The 26,326-nt window shown below is 40.0% G+C and overlaps 1 protein-coding gene across 1 annotated transcript in view; it reads right to left on the bottom strand.

Moving 5' to 3' along the window:
• Positions 1-26,326, bottom strand: part of nlrc5 (NLR family, CARD domain containing 5) — a 172,583-nt gene that overhangs the window by 58,278 nt on the left and 87,979 nt on the right. Inside the window, exons 23-33 of the mRNA XM_069901371.1 lie at positions 25,615-25,698; positions 24,860-24,949; positions 21,028-21,072; positions 19,226-19,276; positions 19,053-19,136; positions 17,647-17,730; positions 16,329-16,418; positions 13,492-13,554; positions 4,672-4,755; positions 3,372-3,455; positions 2,018-2,101 (exon numbers count right to left, since the gene is read on the bottom strand). Of these exons, the coding sequence (XP_069757472.1) occupies positions 2,018-2,101; positions 3,372-3,455; positions 4,672-4,755; positions 13,492-13,554; positions 16,329-16,418; positions 17,647-17,730; positions 19,053-19,136; positions 19,226-19,276; positions 21,028-21,072; positions 24,860-24,949; positions 25,615-25,698 (843 nt within the window). The remainder of the gene's footprint in view (positions 1-2,017; positions 2,102-3,371; positions 3,456-4,671; positions 4,756-13,491; positions 13,555-16,328; positions 16,419-17,646; positions 17,731-19,052; positions 19,137-19,225; positions 19,277-21,027; positions 21,073-24,859; positions 24,950-25,614; positions 25,699-26,326) is intronic.

Here is a 26,326-nt window from a genome sequence, read left to right as displayed (position 1 = left end):
TCAGTCCACTTTTCCAAACAAACCAAATCTTGTAATCCAAGAAAACCTTCCTCACTATCCACCAGTCCCCCTATTTTTGTATTGTCTGCATATTTGCTTACCCAGTTAACCACCCCTAATCCAAATCATGAATATAAATGATAAACAACAGGGGACCCAGCACCAATCTGAGGCACACCGCTCGTCACAGGCTTCTATCCTGACAGACTGTTGTCCACCATGACTCTCTGCTGTCTGTTTTACAGCCACCTCTGAACCCATCTCATTATCTATTAATCCCTCGTGACTGAACTTTCCTAACTAACTTTACATGTGGAACCTTATCAAAAGCCTTACTAAAATTCAAATAGATCTCGTCAACTGCCCTACCTTCATCCACTTTTCTTGTCACCTCTCCAAAATATTCAACAAGATTCATTAAAATGATTTTCTCTTCACAAACCCATTCTGGGTGCCCCTGATCATTCCCTGCCTATCCCTATATTTGCACATACTATCTCTAAGAATACCCTCCAGGTTGGAGGAATTTAGCAGGCCGGGCAGCATCTGTGGAGACAAAGGGATGGTGAACAATGGGGTTTAAGACTCTGCATCAGGAACTTCACAGATGCTGCCAGACCAGCTGGGTTGCTCCAGCAATTTGCTTTAGCCCATATTAATGGCTACCACTGATAATGATCCATTAAAATAGTTATTGCAACCAATCTCTGGACATGACAGTCTACAGTGTTTTGACCTATAATACTTCAGAAAGAGCGTTGAATCATTTGATGCACATCTGATTGCTCTGGGTTCCTCCAAGTTAATTGGTCACATGTGTTTGGGGGTGCGGGCTCGTGGGCGGGAAGGGCCTGTTACTGCGCCATATCTGTAAATTTAAAAAATTAAAATTAAATGATGCTGAAATGCACCAAATGACTCAAAGTGGAAGTCCTTGAATTTCTGGTGACCCAGAATGACTGAGCGTCAGCCATTGACAAGATCCAGTCTGCATCATGTGTATTATTAATCACATAGCCAAGGAATTAAGCGCACTAATTCTGGGCTAGATGAGATTATGAACAGGGGAGCAAACATAGTGCTGCCAGGATAAACAAAGATAGCAAATGCTCGGGGTACTCAGCAGGTGAGACAGCATCTGATACCTCTGAGCAGAAATGGGAAAAAATGGAGACAAACAAATTTTAGGAAGCAGAGAATGTGTGGATGGGAGAAAGGCTGATCAAAGATCATTCCCACTCTGACCTCTCTGTTATTGGCCTTCCATGCTCTTTCAATTATGCTCAATACAAGCTCGAAGAAGAGTACCTGATCAGGTACACTGCATCCTTCCAGGTCTTCAGTATCAGGTAATCAGCATTCCCAGTGATTTTATTTCAGGTTTCCAGCACTTCTCATAACCTCTGAGAATTTCTGAGATCCTCCCCTTTATCATCTCCGATTGATATTCTATTAATACTTTGTTCACCCAGCTTTATCATCTGGTATTTACAGTGATTATGCCTCCCCATCTACATAAGGCAGAAGGTACAGAAGCCTGAAGTGTGGCCCCTCCAGGTTTAAGAAGAGTCATTTTCCAACAGCCAACAGGCTCTTGAACCTTCCTGTACTACACCAACTGCAACACTGATCCAGGACCAAAGTTCTGTCGACACTTTTGTAATGTCACATATCTTCACTCTAACTCTAACGGTCAATATCTAGCTATCATTTTATATTTATCTCTCTTGTGCAGTAATTTATACTTGTTCTTTGGTATATTTTATGTACTTGTGTAGCTGCAGCAAGAAGAATTTCAGTGCATTTGAACCATGTACTTGTGTATATGACAAACTTTCACCTCATCTCCCCCCTATCTGTTCTATTAATATTTAATTTTCCCAACATTGTCCCCCACTCTTGGTCATTTAGTAAACACTTCAGTGCTTAGATTGGAAAAGTGGATGCAGGTTAAAAAGGTGAAAATAAGGAACATGAATAATGCCCTTCCTTTCCTCCAAGACAGGAACAAACATACCTTACTGTTAATGTTTTTGGACAACGTTTCAGTGCCACAAAGAGGTTTTCTACAGCAGTGAGAGAAATCCCATTCTTCTGCAGACTGGAAAATAAAATAATAAATTTCAATATGAAGTATTCGAGTAGAAGGATAGTAACCTGTCATTCAGGCTCATTTCTACATTCTACCACAAACTATCACCAGCTAAAAATCCTGGCACGCTACTGTACTTCAATCATGGGTCATAGCCTTTTATTTGCATGGATTTAATACCTTATCTTCAAATTTGCATAGAACCAGCTCTGAATTTTGTAAAAAAAGTTTAAACATACAGTTCAGTAACAGGCCATTTCAGTCCACATGTCTGAGCTGCCAAATTACACCCTAATTAACCTGAAACGCCTGATATGTTTTGAACAGAGGGAGGAAACCGGAGCCCCCGGGGAAAACCCATGCAGACACGGGGAAAACGCACAAACAAGCAGAGTGGGATTCAAACCCCAGTCCTGATCACTGGTGCGGATCAGCGTGGCCAAACTGCTACGCTAACTGAAGTAGAGCCACTTTCTCCCTTCAATAATTCCCACAGAAAATTGCCGGAAACAGCTAAAGATTAGCTGGCTGTCTTGCGTCCTTGCCACTTCTGCAGTGTCGCAGTAGGGGTTGAAAAGCAAGACAAAAAAGGCTACAGATGATGCATATCTGAAACAAATATTGACCTTAAGTGCTGGATATACTCAGCAGGCCTGCCTGTAACGGTAGAGAAAAGCCAAATTAATGCTTTAGGTCATTGTTTTTTCATCAGGGGAGTTGGTGTGGCCCCATACATTGACCATTTCCAACACTTCCAATTTTTGTTGTGGAAGGAGATTATATTGATTCATCAGCAGAATTATATGGCTTACCTTTTTTGCACTTTCAACTTAAATCAGTCATAATAAAATTCAACAGCAAGAAATTGAAATGTCAGTATTTAACATATGGTTGTTGGCACGTTATCTGTTGCATTTCAAGTACAAACTGTGTTCAGAGATTATAGGGTTGCTAACAGCAACCACCTTCCTGACAGCAACTTCAGGCAAATTATAGAAGTTGTTGGGCAGCAGGATGAAATCCAACTCTGGGTGCCTGTTGCAGTTCAAGAAGTGTACAAGCATCTGGGCTAGTTCTCCAATAACGGCATTACCCACTCGATGGAGAAAGCTATGCAAGATCATTACTAATTTAAAATATTATTCTGCATTTTCCAAAGAAACTTATTTCTCTAATGGCTTGATAATTTAGAACTGGGTGATTGGAGGACTTTTAAAAATATTTATAAACACATTATATGATTGAGTCAGGTGGTCTTTGTAGCTAAGACACCACTCACTGAAGTTGTTTCAGGTGTTTGAGGTTGCCCATGATCTCCACCAGGTTTCTCAGGTGCTCAGTCTCCATTATGTTGCTGGTGAACCTATGTTTAAAATGTAACAGTTCAGTAAGACATCAATTACTCCTCCAGCTAAAAAGTGAACTTGCAAAAACTCTATCTTTGCTGCAAATTCTGCATAACTGAATCATCAGTACCGGAGCAAGTGGCCAAATACAAGTGGAGGCCTGTGAGAGACTTTACCATCGACACTCTACTATTTTCGATTCTCCGTGGTGCTGATAATAACCAAAAGAGAATGGTAATATTAAAATAATGACAATATTTGGAATCCTCCACTTCTGAGGGTTGTGAGCATTTGGCTGCTGTTCTTCAAAGTGGTGTCTGCTAAATTTTGGGGGATAGTTGAAAGGAAGCTCTGGATTTATTTGTTTAAGAAACCTACTCCCAACTCCTGCTCTCTTTCTTATATTCTGAATTGCAGTGGCTTTGGAGATCATGGAGTTTTTAAACAGGGAAATACACACAGTCATCCAAGCATTGAAAGTTTGCTCTCTCATATGTGGGGATTGTCATCTGTGGGTGTGTGGGAGAATGGAACAGAGAATATAGACTTCTCTGGCTTTCGTTAAAACCCTCTCCCCTCACTTCTTCCCCACCCCTACCCTGTCACTTTCCCCCAGTTCTATCAGTTCTGTCTCTCTTCCTTTTTCTCTGTCTTGCCTCTCCCCTTATCATTTTCAATTAACACCTTTTGTTGATCTGGACTCCTCCCCCAACCACCACCGTCTGAATCCACTTATTCCTTGAAGAAGGGCTCATGCCCGAAATGTTGGCAATATATCTCTGTCTTCTTTAGATGCTGAAAGACTGGTCGCATTTTGGCTTTTCTCTACCATTACAGGCAGGCCTGCTGAGTATATCCAGCACTTAAGGTCGATATTTGTTTCAGATATGCATCATCTGTAGCCTTTTTTGTCTTGCTTTTCAACCCCTATTGCGACACTGCAGAAGTGGCGAGGACGCAAGACAGCCAGCTAATCTTTAGCTGTTTCCGGCGATTTTCTGTGGGAATTATTGAAGGGAGAAAGTGGCTCTACTTCAGTTAGCGTAGCAGTTTGGCCACGCTGATCCGCACCAGTGATCAGGACTGGGGTTTGAATCCCACACACGCATTTTGGTGTGTTTTTAACTACAATTGCCGCATCTGCAGACTTTAGTGTTTCACTCTGAATGGAGTTCACGTGCAAGGATAAATTCCAGAACAATAACTTAGGATCTCAGGGGAAGAAGTACTCACTTTAGCTCTGTCAAATGGGTGCACTGTTCAATAATGGAGAAGAATTTCAGCAGGTCTTTCCCTTTCAAGTTGCATTCCTTCACACTGTGCATACCCGACAAAAAAAAAAGAATTGAAAATCAACACTCTGCAGATGATGGGAATCTGAAACAAGAACAGAAGATGCTGAAGACACTCAGCAGGTCAGGCAGCATCTGTGGAAAGAACAAACGGAATGAACATTTCAGATCATTAATCTTTCTTTGTCCTGAAATGTTGATTTTGTTTCTCTTCCCACAGCTGCTGTCAGACCTTTGGAGCTTCAGCATCATGAGTAGCACCAAGAGTTTGTTGTCCGCTGCAACCTCCGGTGAACCATTGAAAGAAATGACTTGCATTAACTAAGGATCAAGCTACAAATGAAATTAAGCAAGAATGAAGAAATAATGGGAATGGAAGGCAGGCAAGGAAAATGTAAAAAGCCAACTGGAAAAATGAGAGCTCACATGCTGTGAACAGAATTAATAATAAATATTAGTAGATTTTATGAAAATGATCAAAGGTAATATTTTCATTCACCTGTATCCCCGTAAAATTTATTTAAGCATCGATAAGATGTTTGAAGCTTTGGTTTGAATGTTTTTTTGTACAAAGTGGTATTCGCTTTTGGTTACAATCTTCAGTCCAAAGATGAAGTAGCCGATCCATTTCTATCATTAATAGACTTCTATTTCGAGTAATTTGCATGCTGAGAGAAACTGATGCAACTTTACTTTATTCTTTATACTCATGCTTCTTACTTAAAATGGTACATACCGTTGGCTCATTCTAGCCCTGAGAGTGTCGGATTTTCACATTCCTGGCACCGATTTCATGTCGTTTAATAACCAAGTTTTTCTTCTAAAGTAATTGCTTTTCTTTTCCTTTTAACATAATTGTCAAATTCTTTTCCACATTTTAAAATCCCTATTTAATAGGGGATACACATCGAGTCTGACTGCCATTTGCGCATATTTTATTTAGGGCCATTCACAGGATCTACTTGTAACTCGAGTTTTCCAGACCCTCACGGTAACTGAATAATTACACACACCAAATAGGAAATGGTCACAGTTTTCCAAATGGCAGTAACTGAATTTCGTGTTGATTGAAATAGCATATAGTGGGGTTGGCCTGTATATATTATGAAAGGTTAAAAATGGCCAGGGACCATAGGATTAACATTGCTCCAAGTTATGAAATTCTGTTAAATAAGGAAAACTATTCTGATATTAAATATGAAAGTCAGCAGATGGATTCAAAGGAAATTAATTACATGTAACTTTACGGGTTTTAAATTAAAATTTAAATTAAATTAAAAACAAAATATATTACAGCATTTGCAAGATTTGTGCACTTTTCATGGTGAAAGTACATCAGCCACAAGCTCTGGAGGATGGAAACCATTGTAAGACAGTGTCACTCTGCAATTGGTTTTAGACCTGGCCAAAGGAAAGCAGAGCGGTGCTGCTGGGCTGTTTGGAAACCACACACTGGAGTGCATTCAGGTAGGCGGCCACCTACAACGACCACATCAATATCTATGTTTACAAGCTCAGTGACTTGCTACAAAAGCAAGTGTATTGAGTGTGTTCATTGATCAAATGCTATTCAGCCAGACCAAATCAGAAACCATATCTGACGCAGAGGCCTGTGCATTGCTTAGAGCTCATAATGCTGGCTTCAGGTTGGGTAGAAGATCAGCAAGACCTAAATTCTCCTGTGCAATCAAGAGGGCAAAGTCCAGGAATGCACAGAGAATCTACAGACAACTGTGCGACACGAGGTGCACGTGGCAAGGTATTCAAACCATAACTAAATATAAATCAACCTTGAAGGTCAGAGAGGAGGAGTCACGTGATGGAGTAGTGGCCGGACGGAGAACTCCAGCCCTCTCCAGAAAAGTCGGGAAAAACAAGAGAAAATACAAAGGCACAGAAATAAAAGTTAAAGAAAAGTGAGTATAAAGGTGGAAAGAAGATGGAGACAAAAAAAGAAAAATCAAAATCAACGGAAAGAAGAGAGGAAGAGAAGACAACGGAGGAAAAAGGAAAAAGGCCTTACCTGTCCGAAGAGGCCCGCTGTGGAGAGAGGAGCCCGCATCCTCAGGTCGGTGGAAAAAGAACTACAACAATGGCTCGCAGAGCCGAGTAAAAGTGCGCAACCGCGCATGAAAAAAAACACACCGACGGGAGGGGGGACCAGCTGGGGAGTCGATCTCCACAGCCGGCAACGACAGCTGCAGAACACCTGCAGCAAGAAGAGACCACAGAAGACAATGGAAACAAGAAAGAAGAGAAGGAAAGGGCAACAAAGAAACAACAGATGGCCAACCCAGAGGAAGAAGAAGAGGAAGAATACAGTGAAATAGATGAAGGGAAAGGCAAGGTAAAGGATATACTTTCTCTTGTTAGAGGATACATGGTGTCATTTAAAGAATGGCAAACACAGGAATTCAATGATTTAAGAAGAAGAATAAACAACACAGAAGAGAAAGTGAATAAAATAGATATGACCTTAACAGAAATGGGGAAAAAAATGGACAAGATGGAAGAATGGGCAGTAGCAGCAGAAATGGAGGTAGAAGACTTAAAAAAGAAATTGTAGGAATCTAATAAAAAAACTAAAGAGACACAAGAACTACTAGCTCAAAAAATAGATATAATGGAAAATTATAACAGAAGAAATAACATAAAGATAGTGGGCCTTAAGGAAGATGAAGAAGGCAAGAATATGAGGAAGTTTATAAAAGAGTGGATCCCTAAGACCCTAGGATGTCCAGAACTACAGCAAGAAATGGAAATAGAAAGGGCACATAGAGCATTGGCCTCTAAACCACAACCGCAACAAAAACCAAGATCTATTGTAGTAAAATTCCTAAGATATACTACAAGAGAAAAGGTACTGGAGAAGACAATGGAAAAAGTAAGAGAGGGCAACAAACCACTGGAATATAAAGGGCAAAAAATCTTCATTTATCCAGATATAAGTTTTGAATTCCTAAAGAAGAGAAAAGAGTTCAATACAGCAAAGGCGATTTTATGGAAGAAAGGGTATAAATTTATACTGAAGCATCCTGCGGTATTGAAAATATTTATTCCAGGACAACAAAACAGACTATTCTCGGATCCAGAAGAAGCACGAAAATTTGCAGAACAATTACAAAAATAGACTGAGGGATGAAGACGGGTAATGAGAGTAAAAATGATCACGATTGATATGTATGTGGGTAAAGACAAAAATAGACTGAGGGATGAAGACGGGTAATGAGGGTAAAAATGACCACGATGGATATGTATGCGGGTAAAGAGGTATAAGAGTGAATAGAGACAATGTGCATACGTGAATGTATCTGTAATTAGAGGAAAATATAGATAGTATAGATATAGTATAGACAAGAATTAATAAGGGAAGGTAATGGAATAGAGAGAATAAGGAGGGAATTAAAAGAGTGACCTTTGTGACATATGAAAAGTGAAATCTTTTCTGGGGGGGGCTGGGTGGGGGAAAATAGCGGTCACTGCAAAATCAGTTGACGCTTGCGGGTGGATTCGCAAATCCAAATGGAGAGGGGAGATGTGGTTGTCCGACAAGGGATAAAGGACAACTCAGGAGGGGAAGGGGAGATTGGGGATAAAGAAGATAGAAATAGGAGAATAAGGAAAATGTTGGATGTTGTAGGAATGTTGTCTTGTAAAGAGTTGAAAATAAGAAAACAGAAATGGAAAAGGAGGAAAGGTAATGATGGAAAAGCGGAAAGAGAAGATAAACAAAATATAAAATGGCTACGCTGAACTATATGACTTTAAATATTAATGGAATACATAACCAAATTAAAAGGAAGAAACTACTAAATTTACTGAAAAAGGAAAAAATAGATATAGCATTTGTCCAAGAAACACACTTAACTGAATTGGAGCACAAGAAATTAAAGAGAGATTGGGTAGGACATGTAACAGCAGCATCGTATAATTCAAAAGCAAGAGGAGTGGCTATATTAATTAGCAAAAATGTGCCATTTAAAATAGAAGAGGAAATAATAGATCCAGCAGGGAGATATGTTATGATAAAATGTCAGATATATTCGGAGCATTAGAATCTACTTAATATATATTCACCTAACGAAGAAGATCAAAAGTTTATGCAAGATATCTTTTTGAAGGTAGCTAATACGTAAGGGAACATACTAATAGGAGGAGATTTCAATCTGAATTTGGATCCAAATATGGATAAAACGGGGAAAAAAATTAACAGGAAGAACAAAGTAACCAAATTTATAATTAAATCAATGCAAGAAATGAAACTTGTGGACATATGGAGGAAACAAAACCCAAAAGAAAAGGAATACTCATACTACTCGACTAGACATAAAACATACTCAAGAATAGACCTATTTTTGTTATCAGCTAGTATGCAGGATAGAGTAAGAAAAACAGAATATAAAGCAAGAATGCTATCGGACCATTCACCCTTAATACTGACAGTAAAGCTAGAGGACATCCCTCCAAGAATGTATAGATGGAGATTAAACCCCATGCTACTTAAAAGACAGGATTTTAGAGAATTTATTGAAAAACAATTAAAAATGTATTTTGAAGTAAATATGGAATCAGTGGAAGATAAGTTTATACTATGGGACGCAATGAAAGCATTCATTAGAGGGCAAATAATAAGTTATGTAACCAAGATGAAGAAGGACTACAATCAGGAAACAGAGCAGTTGGAAAGGGAAATAGTAAACATAGAAAAAAAATTAGCAATGAAGGAAGATACAACTAAAAGAAGAGAATTGGCGGATAAAAAAATAAAATATGAAACATTACAAACATATAAGGTGGTGAAGAATATAATGAAGACAAAACAGAAATATTATGAACTAGGTGAAAAAACACACAAAATCTTAGCATGGCAGCTTAAGACAGAGCAAACTAAGAAAATCGTATTGGCAACAAGGAAAAAAGACAAACAAATTACATATAATCCGAAAGAAATTAAGGAAAACTTCAGAGAATTCTATGAACATTTATACCGAACTGAAAACGAAGGGAAAGAAGGGAAAATAGATGAATTTTTGACTAAAATTGAACTACCAAAACTGCAAATAGAGGAACAAAATAAATTAACAGAACCATTTGGAACAGTAGAAATACAAGAGATAATTAAAAAATTACCAAATAATAAGACACCAGGAGAGGATGGACTCCCAATAGAATTCTACAAAACATTTAAAGACCTATTAATACCGCCCCTCCTGGATGTAATCAACCAGATTGATGAGACACAAAACTTACCAGATTCATGTAAAACAGCAATAATTACAGTGATACTAAAACAAGGGAAAGATCCACTCTCACCAGCGTCATATAGACCAATATCTTTGCTAAACACAGATTATAAGATAATAGCTAAACTATTAGCAAACAGATTAGCAGAACAGGTACCGAAAATGGTAAATTTAGACCAAACTGGATTTATCAAAAAAAGACGCACAACAGACAATATTTGTAAATTTATTAACTTAATTCATGCAGTAGAAGGAAATAAAGCACCTGCAGTAGCAGTTGCTTTAGACGCAGAGAAGGCCTTCGACAGAGTAGAATGGAATTATTTGTTCAAAGTATTGCAAAAATTCAGTTTACCGGAGAAGTATATTAATTGGATTAAAGCATTATATAAGGGACCGTTAGAGAAAGTGACAGTAAATGGACATGTATCAAAGCAATTTAACTTAAGCAGGTCAACGCGGCAGGGATGCCCACTATCACCGTTATTGTTTGCACTAGCTATAGAACCACTAGCAGAATTGATAAGAATAGATAATAATATAAAAGGAATAAAAATAAAAGACAGGGAATATAAAATCAGTCTATTTGCGGATGATGTGATAGTGTACTTAACAGAACCAGAACTATCAATAAAAGAATTATATAAGAAATTGAAGGAATATGGAGAAGTGTCGGGATACAAGATAAACGTAAATAAAAGTGAAGCAATGCCTATGAATAACGCGGATTTCTCAAAATTTAAGAAGGAATCCCCATTCCGATGGCAAATGCAGGCAATAAGATACCTAGGTGTACAAATAAACAAAAATCTAGGCCAATTATATAAACTCAATTACAATCCACTAATGAAAAAATTACAGGACGATTTAGAGCATTGGAAAGAGCTACCACTAACACTGATAGGAAGGATAAACTGTATTAAAATGAACATTTTTCCAAGGATACTATACTTATTTCAGGCATTGCCAATACAACTGACAGAAAAATTCTTCAAAGAGTTAAAGAAAATAATAAGGAAATTTTTATGGAGAGGGGGGAAACCGAGGATAGCACTAGATAAATTAACAGAATGGTATAAACAAGGAGGCTTACAATTGCCAAACTTCAAAAATTATTATAGAGCCGCACAATTAAGATACCTATCAGATTTTTATCAAACAAGGGAAAAACCAGACTGGACGAGATTAGAATTAGATAAAATAGGGGAAAAGATACCTGAACACATATTATATAAATGGGACGAAAAATTGGTACAACATAGAACTTCTCCAGTATTACACCATCTCCTCAATATTTGGAAAAAGATTCATGTAGAAAGAAATAAAACAAATTATCAATTACCAAAACTAATATTGACGCAAAATAAGATACTCCCTTTTACAATAGACAACCTTTCCTTTAGAAAATGGGAAAAAAAAGGGATTAAAAGAATAAAAAATTGTTTTTCAGGAAGTAGATTCTTATCCTTTGAACAAATGAGAGATAAGTACAATATAACTGGAGATACAGCACTGGCATATTACCAACTGAGATCCTACTTGAAAGATAAATTAGGAAGCAATTTGAGTTTACCAGAGGGAAGTAACCTTGAATATGTGATTACAGATACAATGTTAATCAAAAGATTTATAACAAATATGTATATTAAACTGCAAGAAAAGGAGAATAAGGAAACAAATGGTAAAACTAAACAAAAATGGGAACAAGATTTAAATATAAAGATAAAAAAGGAAACATGGGAGAAATTATGTTCTGGAACGATGAGAAATACAATAAATACGAGGCTATGTATGATACAATATAATTGGTTACACAGACTATACATTACACCGCAAAAGTTAAATAAATGGGACCCAACAGTATCTGATAGATGTTTTCGATGTAAAAAAGAAAGGGGAACAACAATTCATGCAATCTGGACATGTGAGAGAGTAGAAAAATTTTGGGATGATCTCAATCAGATATTAAATAAAATAACAGAAAACAATATACCAAAGAATCCAGAGATCTTTCTCCTAAGTAACATAAAAAATAAAGAATTTGGAATTGACTTGGAGGATGCACAAAAAAGATTTGTTAAGATAGCCCTAGCCGTAGCAAAAAAATGTATTATGTCAACCTGGAAATTGGAAGATAATTTGAAAATACAACAATGGTATATAGAAATGAATAAATGTATTCCATTAGAAAAAATAACATATAGTTTAAGAAATAATATTGAAATATTCGAACAAGTATGGGAGCCTTACATTAAATACAATAGCGAAAACCTACCGGGAACAAACATTACCTAAGTTAATGGAAGGAGAAGAGAAGAAAAGAATGGACTCAGTAGAATTTCTGGTGTATTTTTGTTGAATGACAACATTGTCTGACTGGCTTAATGCAACCTAGATTGTATACCTAAAATGGATGAGAGGGGGGGGTGGAGGGGTGGCTTGGGAGGAGGGGGGGGAGAAAAAGTCACTGTATATGTGTGAAAAAGAAAAAGTGTATATCATGGCTAACGTGATTTATGGTGTGAAAAATAAAAAAATTTAAAAAAAACCTTGAAGGTCAGAGACAATGAACCCTCCCTTCCTGACAGGTTGAATACCTTCTATGTGCGGTTTGATGGAAGAAAAGCAATGTGACACCAAAGAAAGCCCCGTCTCCTCCAAAGGACAAGCACCTTGCGTAGCCATAGCTAAGGTGAGGAGGATTCTACTGAGGGTGAACCCACACAAAGCAGCAGGAGCAGATAACATACCTGATCGGGAGCCAAGATTTGGACCTTCTAGTCCAAAGCAAACACTCTGCCCCACCTAACCCCACTGAATTATATAACAATTACAGCACAGAAACAGGGCAACTTGGCCATTCTTGTCCGTGCTGAACACTTTCTCCCACCTAACCCCACTGAACAGCTAACTGAAGTCCTAATGTCGCACTGCAGGATTCAAGGCAGCCACCATCATCCCGGTGCCCATGAGTATGATGGTAGCTGGACTAAATGGCACTGACCTCCATGATCGTGAAGTGCTTTGAGCAAATGGTAATGGGAAGCATTAAATTGCACCTTCCAGCAACATTGGATCCAGTTTGCTTCCCATCCAAACCGGTCTCACATATGATGCAATATACACACAAACACAATGTATGCATATATTTATCTGTATACATATACATACACACAATATCTTTATGCATACTTTATATATGATTATAATGTACTGTGTATTGTGTGCACTGTTGTCGGGAGAAATGCTGTTTCATCAGATTGCAAATGCACAGTCAGATGATAATGAACTTGAATATGCTCCATGGTCCTGGAGAAACGCTATCTCATCTTTACTGTGCGAGCATGGTATAAACAATAAATAGAGGTGACTTGGCTTAACTCTTCCCAATTTGAAATGATTAAATACTGTACATTTTAACTCTTGTCTAAGACAATGAAAAGCAAATTAAGGGCTTGGAAGATAATGCTGCCCCTGTTGGCTATGAGCTAACAGTGAGAATCCACTGGCTCACTCACCTGCACACCTTCTTTTTGCATCTCCTTGCAAATTTTAGAAGAGTTCTTCCATTCGATGCCAAGCTACACAAAGAAACAAAGACATTCAACAATTGTCATTCATATAACTAATCTTTACCACTTAATTTGAAAACAGCTAAATTCAAGCTTCGTGTCTGATAGCTGCCTGTACAGAGAGTTACAAAAGACTAAACTGCAGATGGTGGATGGACTTCTCACGGACAGCTTCATCATTCTCTGCTCCTTCACAATCTATTGCAACATATCACTAGCCATATGGTTAGTCAAGTTCGGGTCCCTAGATGATCAATTCACATTTCAGTGCAATCAGGGCAGTAATTTTACCTGATGATAAAAATGCAGCACAGGAATTCCAAAACCAACTACGATTCCAATGCAAAACTTCATGGCAAAGCAAGCATAATTAACCTTCAGGATTCACTGACATAAGAACATAGAAAGAAGCAAACATTGGTAGATTTTGCTCACTTGGCTTTTTATGAGTTGCCAAGTGATAGAATGGAAAACTCCCAACAAAACACAGCACATGTTAACAGACACATTTCTAGGAAACATAACCTACTTTGTATTCTTACCTAAACTAACTGACCTGCTTTGTATTTCAGTTTTAATTTGCGATTCCCACATTCCTGCTATAGGATCAAGGAATTCCACACCACACGTGTGCTGGAGATATTCAACCAATTGCATGGCATAGGAAGTAAACGACAACCAATGCTTTGGACTTGGGTTCTTTGTCAGGTACTTGTAATGCCCAAAACACTGGTTACCCTTTACTTCCTATGGATGATGCCACATGACCTACTGAGTTTGTCCAGCATTTTTGTGTATTCCACTCAAGCCCACCCTGCTCCAACTTTGTAGGTTCTGACATGGCTAATGAAGCAAAAAAAGAGGAAACTGCAGCCTCTTCCATATATAGGAGCAGCCTTGTCATTGGAGTGAGCTGGTGGGTAATCTGTGAAATAGTGCATTCCTTCTGCTGGTAACAAAGGGTCTCTGCGCTCTTGATGCACGAGTTGAAGATCTTAATATCAGTCTGAATGCTTCTCTTCTATTTTGAGCAGGCAAGGGCCTGAGATTTCCATGAGTGATATTTTCAAAGGTGCGTTGAGCAAATCGTAATGCAGGGAGGTGGCCACCTACTTCTTTTCCTCTGTCTTTCTGCCCATGTCAGAGCTTGGATCAGAAATGGGTACATCCACATCTGGGGTTGGTGACATAATTAATTAAATGTGTTGCCCATGCCCAGGGTGGTGAATGTGGTTCATTTTCTTTATGTATCTAAGCAGAAATGATAGACCTTCGTAAGATCATGCTTCCATACGGAGAGATTACTGCTGTCCTTTTACTAAACAACTTAATTCTTGTAGATAGAATTAAGACAATCCAATGATTAACACCTTGAATTTCACATTTTGTGAGCAGAAATGTGTATTTTGAAGATCAAATTTATTACTTAATTAATTTAGTTAAACAGGAAAGTCTGCAGACACTGTGCAATACACAATAGTGCAGGAGAAACTCAGCAGGTCACTCAGGATCAATAGGAAGTAAAGGGGTAACTAATGTTGGTCACTGCGTGACCTGCTGAGTTTCTCCTGCACTTTTGTGTACTGTACTTAATTAACCATGGTGTAAGATCCATACAGGAAACAGAAATGTGTACTTTAAAGATCAAATATATTACTTAATTAACTGTAGGGCAAGGTCTGTGCAGAAAACATACTACTTGCAGTGCTGAACCCAGCAAACCCAATGTCAACAAACGAATTTAATGGGCAGGACGAGGAAGTACAGAGAGTTCTTCACCAAAAAAAAGCTACTGACCCTATCCCCACGAACTATAAGCATTTCCACATGTTTAGAAGTGAGTAATCTGTCAACAACATTTTGGCCTGTCCTCCTCCATGCTAGGGAATGTGAGGAGGAGAAGGGAGTTGCTTTTGAATTTTCCTTATGCACACAAGATCATGAGGTTATTGTTGCAAAGGTTAAACATTATTTAAAGGGATCAAGTTTTTGAAAACTGTGACACAGCTGAATCGTTACACAAATTCATTGCCGAATCAGAGCACAAAAAGCCTTTGAAATCACTATATCAACTGTCAACTTTTCTCCAATGTGATCACTCACATTAGGGAACACTAAATTGTCACCCACCCCATCCCATCTCCCTGAGAATTAGCCATGCTATTCATTTCCCTCTAACATGCAGTCCCTGTTTACTCTTCCTTAACCCGCATTTGCTAACTTTGAATCACCATCATTCCCTGGAAATCTTTTCCACGAAGACCATGTTTCATTGTGGGAGAAAATAACTAAAGTCTTGGTTTTTGCTACAACTCAATCTCTTCAGATTGGGTGGCCCTCCCCCGCACTTCATCAATACAACACATTTCCTTTTCTAGATGTATCAAAGTACTGTCTGCTTCAAACCAACATAATGAATCAGGTGATTAACAATCATTTCCATCTCTTCTCCTCACTGTTAATGATCATGTTTGATATTCCTGTGGGAACATGTTTCTCTACATAAAATAGGACCCTTTTAGATGCCCCTTGTTTAAGATGCTCCATTATTTGCAAAAAATCATCCAGATCCTTCAACCTGTTCCATTGGAAAGGCCAGCTGGTCGATTGAGTCCTAAACTCACAAAGCCAGGGTTGCATTCTCTTACATACCGAAAGCCTCGTTTTATACAACTGCATGTCCATCCCAAATGATTAATGTGAAGGCTATGTCTTGTTGCACCATCAGATTATCAAATTCTAAAACAGCCTTAGAGTGCACTAGAAGGACAAAGCCTGCTTACCTCACTTCAACCTCCACCAGATTTCTGCATGTATTGAGAGATTCCACCAGATACAAGACCCCAGTTGGCGAAATGCTGTTGTTGCTCACACTGAAGAATAAAACCCTGGCATTATTAAATTCTCCCATGTGAGTAGGGTTAGAGATGACAAGGAAGATTAGCAAAGCTTGGGAATTAGCACTGTCTAGCAATACTATTAGGTAATGCTGAAGTGAGAACCATTTAATAAAGAATTTTAGAAAACCACAGGAGAATGATGTCTAAACATGGAGAGAATAATCAGTGTTCGTCGAGGTTTTGAATATTTTACTCAGGAACTTTCCCCATTCAGCACCAAACTGAAACAGCTGTCCCAGTTAACATTATTCTGCCGTATTTCATTCACAGATTCAGAGTTACGTATCAAAGACAGAATGCTTTTGCTCCACCTTGTCAAAACCAACCAAGATGCTAACCAGCACTCAGCCCATTTGCCTGTGTTTGGCCCACACCCCTCTAAACCATTCCTATTCATGTCCAGTACCTGTCCAAATGTCCTTTGTACATTGTAATTGGGCCTGCCCCTGCAGCTGGTTTCATGAGGGCGGCGCGGTTAGCGTAGCAGTTAGCGCAACTCTATTAGTGCCAGTGACCCAGGTCCGAATCACATGCTGTTTGTGAGGTGTTTGTACGTTCTCCCCTTGTCTGCGTGGGTTCTCTCCGGTTTCCTCCCACCATTCAAAACATACTGGGGGGTTGTAGGTCAATTGGGGGGCATGGGCTTGTGGGCTGAAAGGATCTGTGACCATACTGTATGTCTAAATTTAAAATTACCCACTAACTTTGTGTGGAAGAACTTGCCCCTCATGCCCCCTTTTAACTTTTCCCCTCTCACAGTAATTTTATTTATTTATTTACAACACAGTAGAAAGCCAATTCCAGCCATTGAAATCCATGTTGCCCAATTACACCCAAATTAACCATCAACTCTGTACGGTTTGGAGGGTGGGAGGAAACCAGAGCACTCACGTAGACATGGGAAAGATGTACAAACTCCTCACAGTCAGCGCCAGAATCGAAACTAGGAACATTAGTTTCAAACTCCCCGATCCCTCTGAAAGTGACTGTGACCATCTAGTTCCTCAGGTGCAATAAAAGGTCAGCCCCCAGCCTCCTTTGCTTCAACAAAAACAATCCCAGCCTATCCAATCTCTCCTTATAACCTTCCAGTCAAGCAATAATTCTGTGAATCCCTTCTGAACCCCCCCCACCCCCTCAGCTTAACATTCTTCTCTGTTGAGGTTCTGCAGTATTCAGTAGAGTGGAAATAGATACTTACTCCAACAGATTTAAAACCTGCAGTTTGGGTAAGATGTTCCGCAGACTCTGAAACCCTTCATCATCAAGCAAGTTGCAGGACAAGCTAAAGAACAATAAATAAGACTGACTTGACCACACATAAATAATTCATATCTGATTTAAATTTTTTAATTTAGATATACAGGTTCTTTCAGCCCACGAGCCCCATGCTGCCCTAATTACACCCAATTAACTTACAATTATCCCTGTACGTTTTGAATGGTAGGAAGAAACTGGAGCCCCCGGGGAAAACCCACGCCGACACAGTGGGTACAAATTCCTTACAGACAGTGCACGATTCGAACCCTGGTCCAGACCAGTGGCACTGTAAAGGTGTTGCGTTAACCGTGTCGGCCCCAGTTTACTTCGAGTTAGTTTGATTTCCAGAGGGAGATTGAGATTATAAGTTAATTACAGTCAATTAAATGATGTTACATTAAAGTTAAATGGCTTCACTGTCCTGATTAATCTTGTTTTTCTGTCATGGTTTTCTGTAATCTTTTATTTTGTACGTGGGAATGATAAACAATTAAATTCAATTTGCCTTTGCACACATGGATTTCAAACTAATAACTTATACTGCCCATTAAACTGGTTCTCTACCTTCAGAGGCTGCAAGGGATGTTCACAGGTGTATTTTGTACACGACTTAGAAGGTGTGTTTTCCCCATGATGATGGAGTTAGTCATGTGTCAGTACAGATTCTATCACCAATGTGCATATGGACAGATGGCAGTGTAGGATGACTGTGATTGGCTGAGAGTGTAGCCACACCTACTGGCAGGTCTTAAAAGGATTGCTCCTAGCCAGACCAGGTCATTCTGGACTGGTCGACCTACATGTGATATGCTCCAGTCTTTTAGTTAATAAAAGCCTTGATTTGGATCCACAAGTCTTTGGTTCTTTCGACGCACTGTAAAGTCAGTGACCACTATTTATCAACTGGTGCTCTACCGGTGATCCATGGGTCTGTTTTAGGTTGTTCACAGTAGCAATAAACATTATAATGAACAGGTAAGGTGTAAAGTAAGAAGTAGAACATGAAAGTCTGCAGTCACAGTGGTTGAAGTAAAAACACAATGCTGGGGAAACTCAGGTCATACAATATATTTTATATAGCAAAGATAAAGATACATAACTGACATTTCAGGCTGAGACAGCCACATCTTTATCTTTGGGCCCCTGCCTACATTTTGCTCAGAATTTGATGAGGGACTCATGCCCAAAATGCTGGTGATGTAACTTTATCTGTGCTACATAAAGTGAATTGTTTGCCCTGCCAAGTTTCTCCAGCTTTGTGTTTTGACTTCCACCATGGTGGCTGCAGACTGTCGTGTTTTACTTCCGGGTTGTTGCACCACATGATCTGATCAACAACATCCTTACTCCACTTCTGCCAGGTTCTTGCAGTGTTCAAGAATTTTGAAGAGTTGTTCCAAATTCATTGTGCGCAGGTTGCACTCCCTCAAGCTTTTAAAAAAGACAAAAAGAGGTTGATTGTTAACTTTCCTGGCACATGACTCAAATACCAGTTTGTCACTGCACGGGGAAGCGATTACCTGAGAATCCTTGAGTGTGGACGTGCTGCCTGCTTCTTGTTTCCTTCACATCTGTGAGAAAGAGAGAGCATTAACACAAGAAAAAAATGCAGTTCACACAGACAGGGTTTCTAACAATGTGACTTCATCCAACTCAAAAAGTGATGAGACAGGTTCTCCTCCAATAGCATTCATTACTTTTTAAAGACAGCACCATCTCCAAAGTTACTGTGGGCAGGTTATTTGCAAGGAACAAGTTGATTATGCTGCACCACATCATATGATTTGGACATGGGAATCAAATAAGAGGTTTCATAATTTTCCAATAAAAATAATCTGGGTATACTTATGATTTGAGAGGGACCAAAGGAGCTTGGAGGTGATGTGGATAAGTTACCCACTTTGGCAGGGAAAGCAGAGCAGCAGAATGTGTGTTGATGTCCAAAGTGACTTGTGGGTCACTGAAAGCAAACTTGAAGGTGCATCAAACAGTTGAAAGGAATAAAATGGGTGGGGTTTCATTGAATAAAGGTTTGAGCACATAAGAAATAGGAGCAAGAGTTAGCCACCTCGCCCATCGAACCTGCTCCTTCATTCAATAAGATCACAGCTGATCAGGCTGTGAACTCAGCTCCCTTTACCAACCCCAGAACTTTAAATCTTCTATTACCCAAAAATCCATCTGTGTTTTAAATGAGACAATCTCAACTTGTTTCCTTGGACAGAAAATTCCAGATTCATGACTCTTCAGGAGAAGCAGTTCTCCTTATCTGTCTTCAATCCACATACAGGAGGGAACGAACAAGGATGCCCTTCTTCGATTATTTAAGAGCTTGGTAAGACTAGACTTGGGTTATTGTGTGCAGTTCTGTTCTCCTCAACTAAGAAAGGATATACTTGGCATGGAGGAAATGATCATCAGTTTGAAAGGGTGGAATTATCATATGGGGAGAGCGTAATTTGATTAGGTTTATATTTGCTGAAACTCCTTTTATTTGAGACCATAAATTCTGATAAGGTGAACTACACTGGGTAAGGGGTGGATCTTTCCCCTGGCTGGGGTAGGTAGAATGAGGGATCACTCTCTCTAGCAGGACATGTTGGATTGAGATGAGATCTTCTGAAATTCTGATGATCCTCCAGAATTTGATACTATATGTCAGTTGGAGGCCTCGTGACAGAAAAGGTTTAAATGGAGCTCAATAAATTAATGGAGATAAAATGCATCAAGGGATGTTATACTGACAAATGATCAGTCATTATTGTATTGAATGGTGGAATGCTCCTCTTTTCGATTTCTAAATAAAGAGCACGGGGGGGCATTATAGTCCAACTGACTGATCAGCTCCTCACCGTTCCAATGACCCAGTTTCAATCCTGAACTCCAGTGCTGTCTTACTGTAAAAACACTATTTCTCTTGGGTGCTCCTACCTTCTCCCACATCCCAAAATGTGCTGCTGTTTATTGGCTACTGCAAATTACCCCTAGTGTAGGTAGGTGAATATGTTGCAAGGAAAATTAGTGGGGGGGTTGGTGGAAATAAGATTGCTCTGTGAGACAACATGGACATGACAAGCCAAATGGCCTCCTTCTATGTGGTATGGACATACAGAATATCCTTATATTGGGGACTGTGGAAAGATCTGGCAAAAAAGGGAAGAGTTATTGTGGCACAATAATGACCTGCACCCAACCCTGCAAAAAAAAATACAAACCTTGGAAAACTCTCGATGCTACTGAACCAGGACTTCAGATTGGATGAAGACATAAAATGACATCTTACAAAGTAGGATAAAGTTTACAGAAATATGGAGGCCATTACCTGCAACACTTCTTCATGAAGTTTATTGTCGCTCTCCCACTTGATCTATAACAGAAACCAAGCTAACATTTTAGTAATCTCTTTCGCTCTGATGAAACAACAAACAGAGGCAACTTGTAAAACTTGTAGTGTGTAAAAACTCATAATTCTCTCAAAGTTCAGAGCTCCTTCACCCAGGATGTCCAGGACTTTTTGTGCTAATTACCATGGGAGATTAACAATTGGACAATGGAAGTAAAGCACAAAAATCTGTAGACACTGTAGTTGAAGTAAAAGCACAAAATGCTGGAGAAACTCAACAGTTCAAGCAGTGCTCTTTATATACAAAAGGTAAAAATACATAACCGACATCTTGGGCTCAAGCTGAGTTTCTCCAGCATGGTGTTTTCAATTGGACAATAGAAGTCTGGGGTTGGGGGGGGTGGGGGGAGGGTGGGAGGGGTTATCTTACAGGGCACTCACTCCATCTCAAGGCAGTGTATGCCTTGTCCCTGGCTCACATTAGCAACAAGAAGGAAACCGAATGTGAGTCAAGCCCTTTTCTTAATTTATACATTTTTGGAACATAGGTGTGGCACTAAATACCATTGAGAAGGTGTTGGTGAACATTGCAATCCTCTGGCTGGGATACTTTATGGAGAACCCAGCTCATCACAGCTACCCTTGTCACCACCCTACCTTATTCCACACCAAGCCAAAGCAGCAAAAAGCTCATGTCCACCTTGCAATTTCTCATTCACCCATCGCCACCAAATCTACCCCTTGATTTTAAATTCTTATCTCTCCTTTCGAGTGTTTTCAGGGGTTGACTCTTCACCCACACCCCCCCGCCCCCCAACCCAGTCTCTATATAGCTGCAAACAGGCCGGATATCTACACGTCCATCGAAGATATCTATGTGAGCCACTGCTTCAGGAAGGCAGTAAATATCATGAAACACCTCCATCGCCCTGGCCACTGCTCTCTCACACAGAAAAGCCTGAAGACCGGGACCTCGAGGGTCAATAAATTAATGGAGACAAAATGTTTCATTCAATACATAAACAACTACAAGACCATCAAAGGTCTACGTGATGGAACATTTTCCACCACCAGCCACTGTAAATATGTATTATTTATTTTATCTTACATTTTATACATCACTGAGAGCTGTGCCTGTTGCTGCGAAGGGTCAAATCACCATTTCACCTCCTTTTTCTCTTTTAAGACTCAGCTTAGCCCCTCCTGCTTGCTCTGCGTACCAACCCCAACAACTCCTGATCCAATTCAATGTCAAAGTCATGACCCAACCATCTTTTCACCAATGTTATCGCATTAGGATTGCAAACCAACCCAAATCCTGAAACCTGTCAATGCTGAAAATAAAATCATATTTGTTCCGCCAACGTCCTAAAACTTCAGCCCATCAGTTACAGCTTGTCCACTGTTATTCTCAACAGGAAACCTCAGGTTGGGACTGGGGAATTAGTGGAATGGCTCCATGAATCAATTGCACAAAACTGGTGTAAATGGGATGATGTGTGAAACATAAAAGTCTGCAGATGCTATGATTGTAGTAAAGACACATTGAAATGCTGGAGGAACTCAACTGGTCATTTGGCGTCCATAGGAGACAAAGGTATATTGCCTGTGCCCTTCAAGGAATAAGCAGAATGAGCCATAAGCTGGAAATCTCAGAATTCAGACAATGTTGGCTGGAGGAGGAATCCAGACCAACAAAAGGAGTTCACTGGATATGATAAGGGATGAGGTGAGAATTTATCATGTTTGTGCCAAAGGAGACAGGGGAGGGAGAGATGGAGCTGGGGGAAGGCGACAGGGGAAGAAGCAAGGCCAGGAGTGGTTTAATGAAACCCAGAGCAGCCAATATTAATACCATCCAGTTGGAGGGTACCCAGTGTTAGGTCTGCTTTGTTCATGAATGAGTGAGACAAACACCAGGCTGAGTCGAAATCAGGGTTCTTTGTTCTTTATTACCGGATTGTAACACTTGCGACTAACAAGTTAGTCGGAGAATGCATTCTGCCGTTATCAGCAAAATGGTGATTTTTTATACCCTTGGATACATGCTTAGAACATCATCATATCATTACTTGTCCAATGACTAAAACTGTTGCTATCCTTTCCCTGCTAGCTTCCTGCCTCTCAATCCATCAATGTCTCTCTTATCTTGTAAGTACAAGGATGCATTCTGTTACTCCTTAGTACTGGGTGACTCCTTCTCCGGTCCCATCTCATGATGTTTTACCTAACAGGAGTACAAGGACACCTCCCCTTCTTGTTACTGCCCTGTACAGGGTAACTCCCTACACATTCCCATCTCATGATGTTTTACCTTACACCAGTCAGAAGATGAGGTGCTGTTCCCCCAATTTGCAGGTGGTCTCAGTCTGGCAGTACATGAGACCATGGACTGACATGTAAGCAATGGGATAGGGAATTGAAAAGGCCACAGGGAAATCTTTGCTAATGCTGTTGACAGAGCTGAGCTGAGATGCTCAACAAAGCGATCCCCCAATATGCGACCAGTCTCTCTGAGGTAGAGGAGATCACAGCAGGAGGAACAGATGCCCTGCAGATTCACAAGTGAAATGTTGTTTCACTTGGAAGGACTGTTTGGGGCCCCAAATGGAGCTGAGGGAGGAGGTGTGGATGCAAGTGGAGCATCTCCTGCAGTCACAGAAATAGGTACCAAGGGGATGATTGGTGAGGAGAGATGAGTGGACAAGGGAGTCACAGAGGGAGTGATCCCTGTGAAAGGAGGAGATGGAAATATGTGTCTATGGTGGGATCACGAAGTAGGTGACAGAAATGGTGGAGGAGGATGTGTTGGAGAAAGTGGGATGAGTTAAAGGAGAAATTATTGAGGGTGAGGACAAGTTCTGCCAGCCTGAGGAAGGAGGTGATGGAGAGGGACTGGTTGGGTACATTGTCCAGAAAGAAACAAAGGGCTTTGAAGCCTTCAATATGGGGGATAGAGGTGTATAGGGATTGGATGTCCATGATTGAGTTCTTGGAACTGGAAGTTGTTGATGTGATGGAGGGCGTGTGAAGAGTCTTGGATGTAGGTGGACAGGGATTGAACCAAGCGGCCTACACAGACAAGGCCCCTCAACTCTTTCTCCACTACAGTGACTGACCACTCTGGTGCTGCCACATGTACTCATGATGAACTTGTTGACTTCATCCAGTTTGCTGTCAACTTCCATTCTGACCTCAAATTCACTTGGTCCATCTCTAGCAACACTCTCCCTTTCCTCGATCTCTCTGTCTCCATCTTGGAGACAAATTCTTGACAGACATCTTCTACAAACCCACCAATTCCCACAACTATCTTCATCATTCTATTCTTTCAATTCCTCCGTCTCTGTCACACCCAAATAAAAGCTTCCATGCCAGATCATCAGAGATGTCCGCCTTCTTCAACCAACGTGGCTTTCCCTCTACCACCATCAACTTGGTGCTCAACCACATATCCTCCCTTACCTGCACATCTGCCCGGGCCCCCTCTGCCCCCACATGCAATAAGGGCAGGATTCCTCTTGTCCTCACCTACCACCCACCAGCTTCTACAATCCAACACATCCTTCATTTCTGTCACCTACTATGTGATTCCACCACTATACACATATTCCCCTCTCCTCCCATCTCTGTCTTCCACAGGGACTGTTCTTTCTGTGACTCCCTTGTCCACTCCCCTCTCCCCACCAATCATCCCCTTGGTACCTACCCCTGTGACTGTAGGAAATGCTCCACTTGCACCCACACCTAGCAAGGTCTTAACAAGCACCTTCCTTTGGTTTACCAACATTATATTTCAATGCACACTTACCTCACTTCAACTTCCTGAACATTTTCACAGATGTTCAGAGACTCCGCCAGCAGAAGGGCAGTGTCTGATGAGATGCTGTTATCAGTAATACTGAAGGAGTGGTAAAACAAAGAAAGAAAAAACAAAATCAAATTTGAGTGCTTGAGGTGCAAACACGGTCTTACGAGAGACAAGCTGCCATTTCACGCACTATCACACCATCTTCACCTGATTGAATAAAATCTTTGACTTTTCAGTCTAAAAGGATGCCTGTTGTCCTAATATTACTGCTCTGTTAGAAGATGGAGCTGTTATTCCCCGAGATACTATTTTAAAAATTTAGGCATCCAGCACAGTAACAGGTCATTTTGGGCCATGAGCACGATCCTCCCCAATTAAGCTACACCCCCAGTACATTTTGAACTACAAAAATATCTTAAAACCATCTGTGACACACTACTGACCTGCACACCACACTGGACTGTTTTAACTGAAACCATTGGTGCATTTAAATTGAAGCAACTTCCCACAACTAAGTGGATAAAACAATTATCAATATTCAGGAAAAGTACAAGGGCTGCAAAGGTCTCTCCAATCGATCCATCTGCCATAAAGTGGGTGTTTTAAGGTAATATGGTGCTATTAGATTTTCTCAACATGACAGTCAATTATGTTCATCAAATGAAAGATGCAGGGTGTTCTTCAAACCTCCCAGAAATCTAATTCCCCCTGTATGACCATAACTGATCCAGCCTTACTTCGTTTGGATGACTTACCTCAAAGTCTCCAAGTGTTGTAGACATCGTAGGTGATAGAGCAACACTGTAATAGCCTTTTCACTGAGTGTATTGTTTGATAAGCTGCAAAGAGAAACAATACATGGAAAGTTATGAAAATATTTAACTTCTTTAGGACTTGTTCAATCCATTCAAGTATCTATGTAGCAGAAAACAGAAATTTAAATGGCGAGGTAACTTGACTAGAAATCCAAGAGAAACTGAAGAGGTTGTTTTGCTTTCTTCCAGGTATTTTTCCACCAAAGTTCAATTGATTTACAAACTCTAATGAAAATTGACTCACAATTACAGTAAAATTCTGATAATTTGGCACCCTGAGGTGATAAACGAGAAGGTTGTCCAGATTAGTGCAAGATTACTCTTATTTAACACCCCAACACACTTTTATTTCACTATTTGTACATGTTACAAATTAGTTTTGCAGTAGAATCTGGTGAGTTTGAAAGGGGTGGAAAATATACAAGCACGCTGTATCTGGGCTCTGGCCACAAACCTGTCCAGATTTCCACAAGGTGATGCCCTGGACCCTGAGCCTGACGCCAGTCACATACATCACTCACAGTCTAGATCCAGCTCCCACCACACTCTCGACCACTAGTTCACACTCTTCACTCATAAATGGGTTACATGCCAAACCATCTGGATTTCCAAAGGATGTGTATAGATCTCTATTTAACCTGCTATTATTTTT

This window comes from Narcine bancroftii, chromosome 10 (assembly GCF_036971445.1).
Source record: "Narcine bancroftii isolate sNarBan1 chromosome 10, sNarBan1.hap1, whole genome shotgun sequence".
Classification (NCBI taxonomy): Eukaryota; Metazoa; Chordata; class Chondrichthyes; order Torpediniformes; family Narcinidae; genus Narcine; species Narcine bancroftii.
The sequence above is the reverse complement of the archived record's forward strand: the minus strand, read 5'-3'. Positions and strand labels throughout refer to the sequence as shown.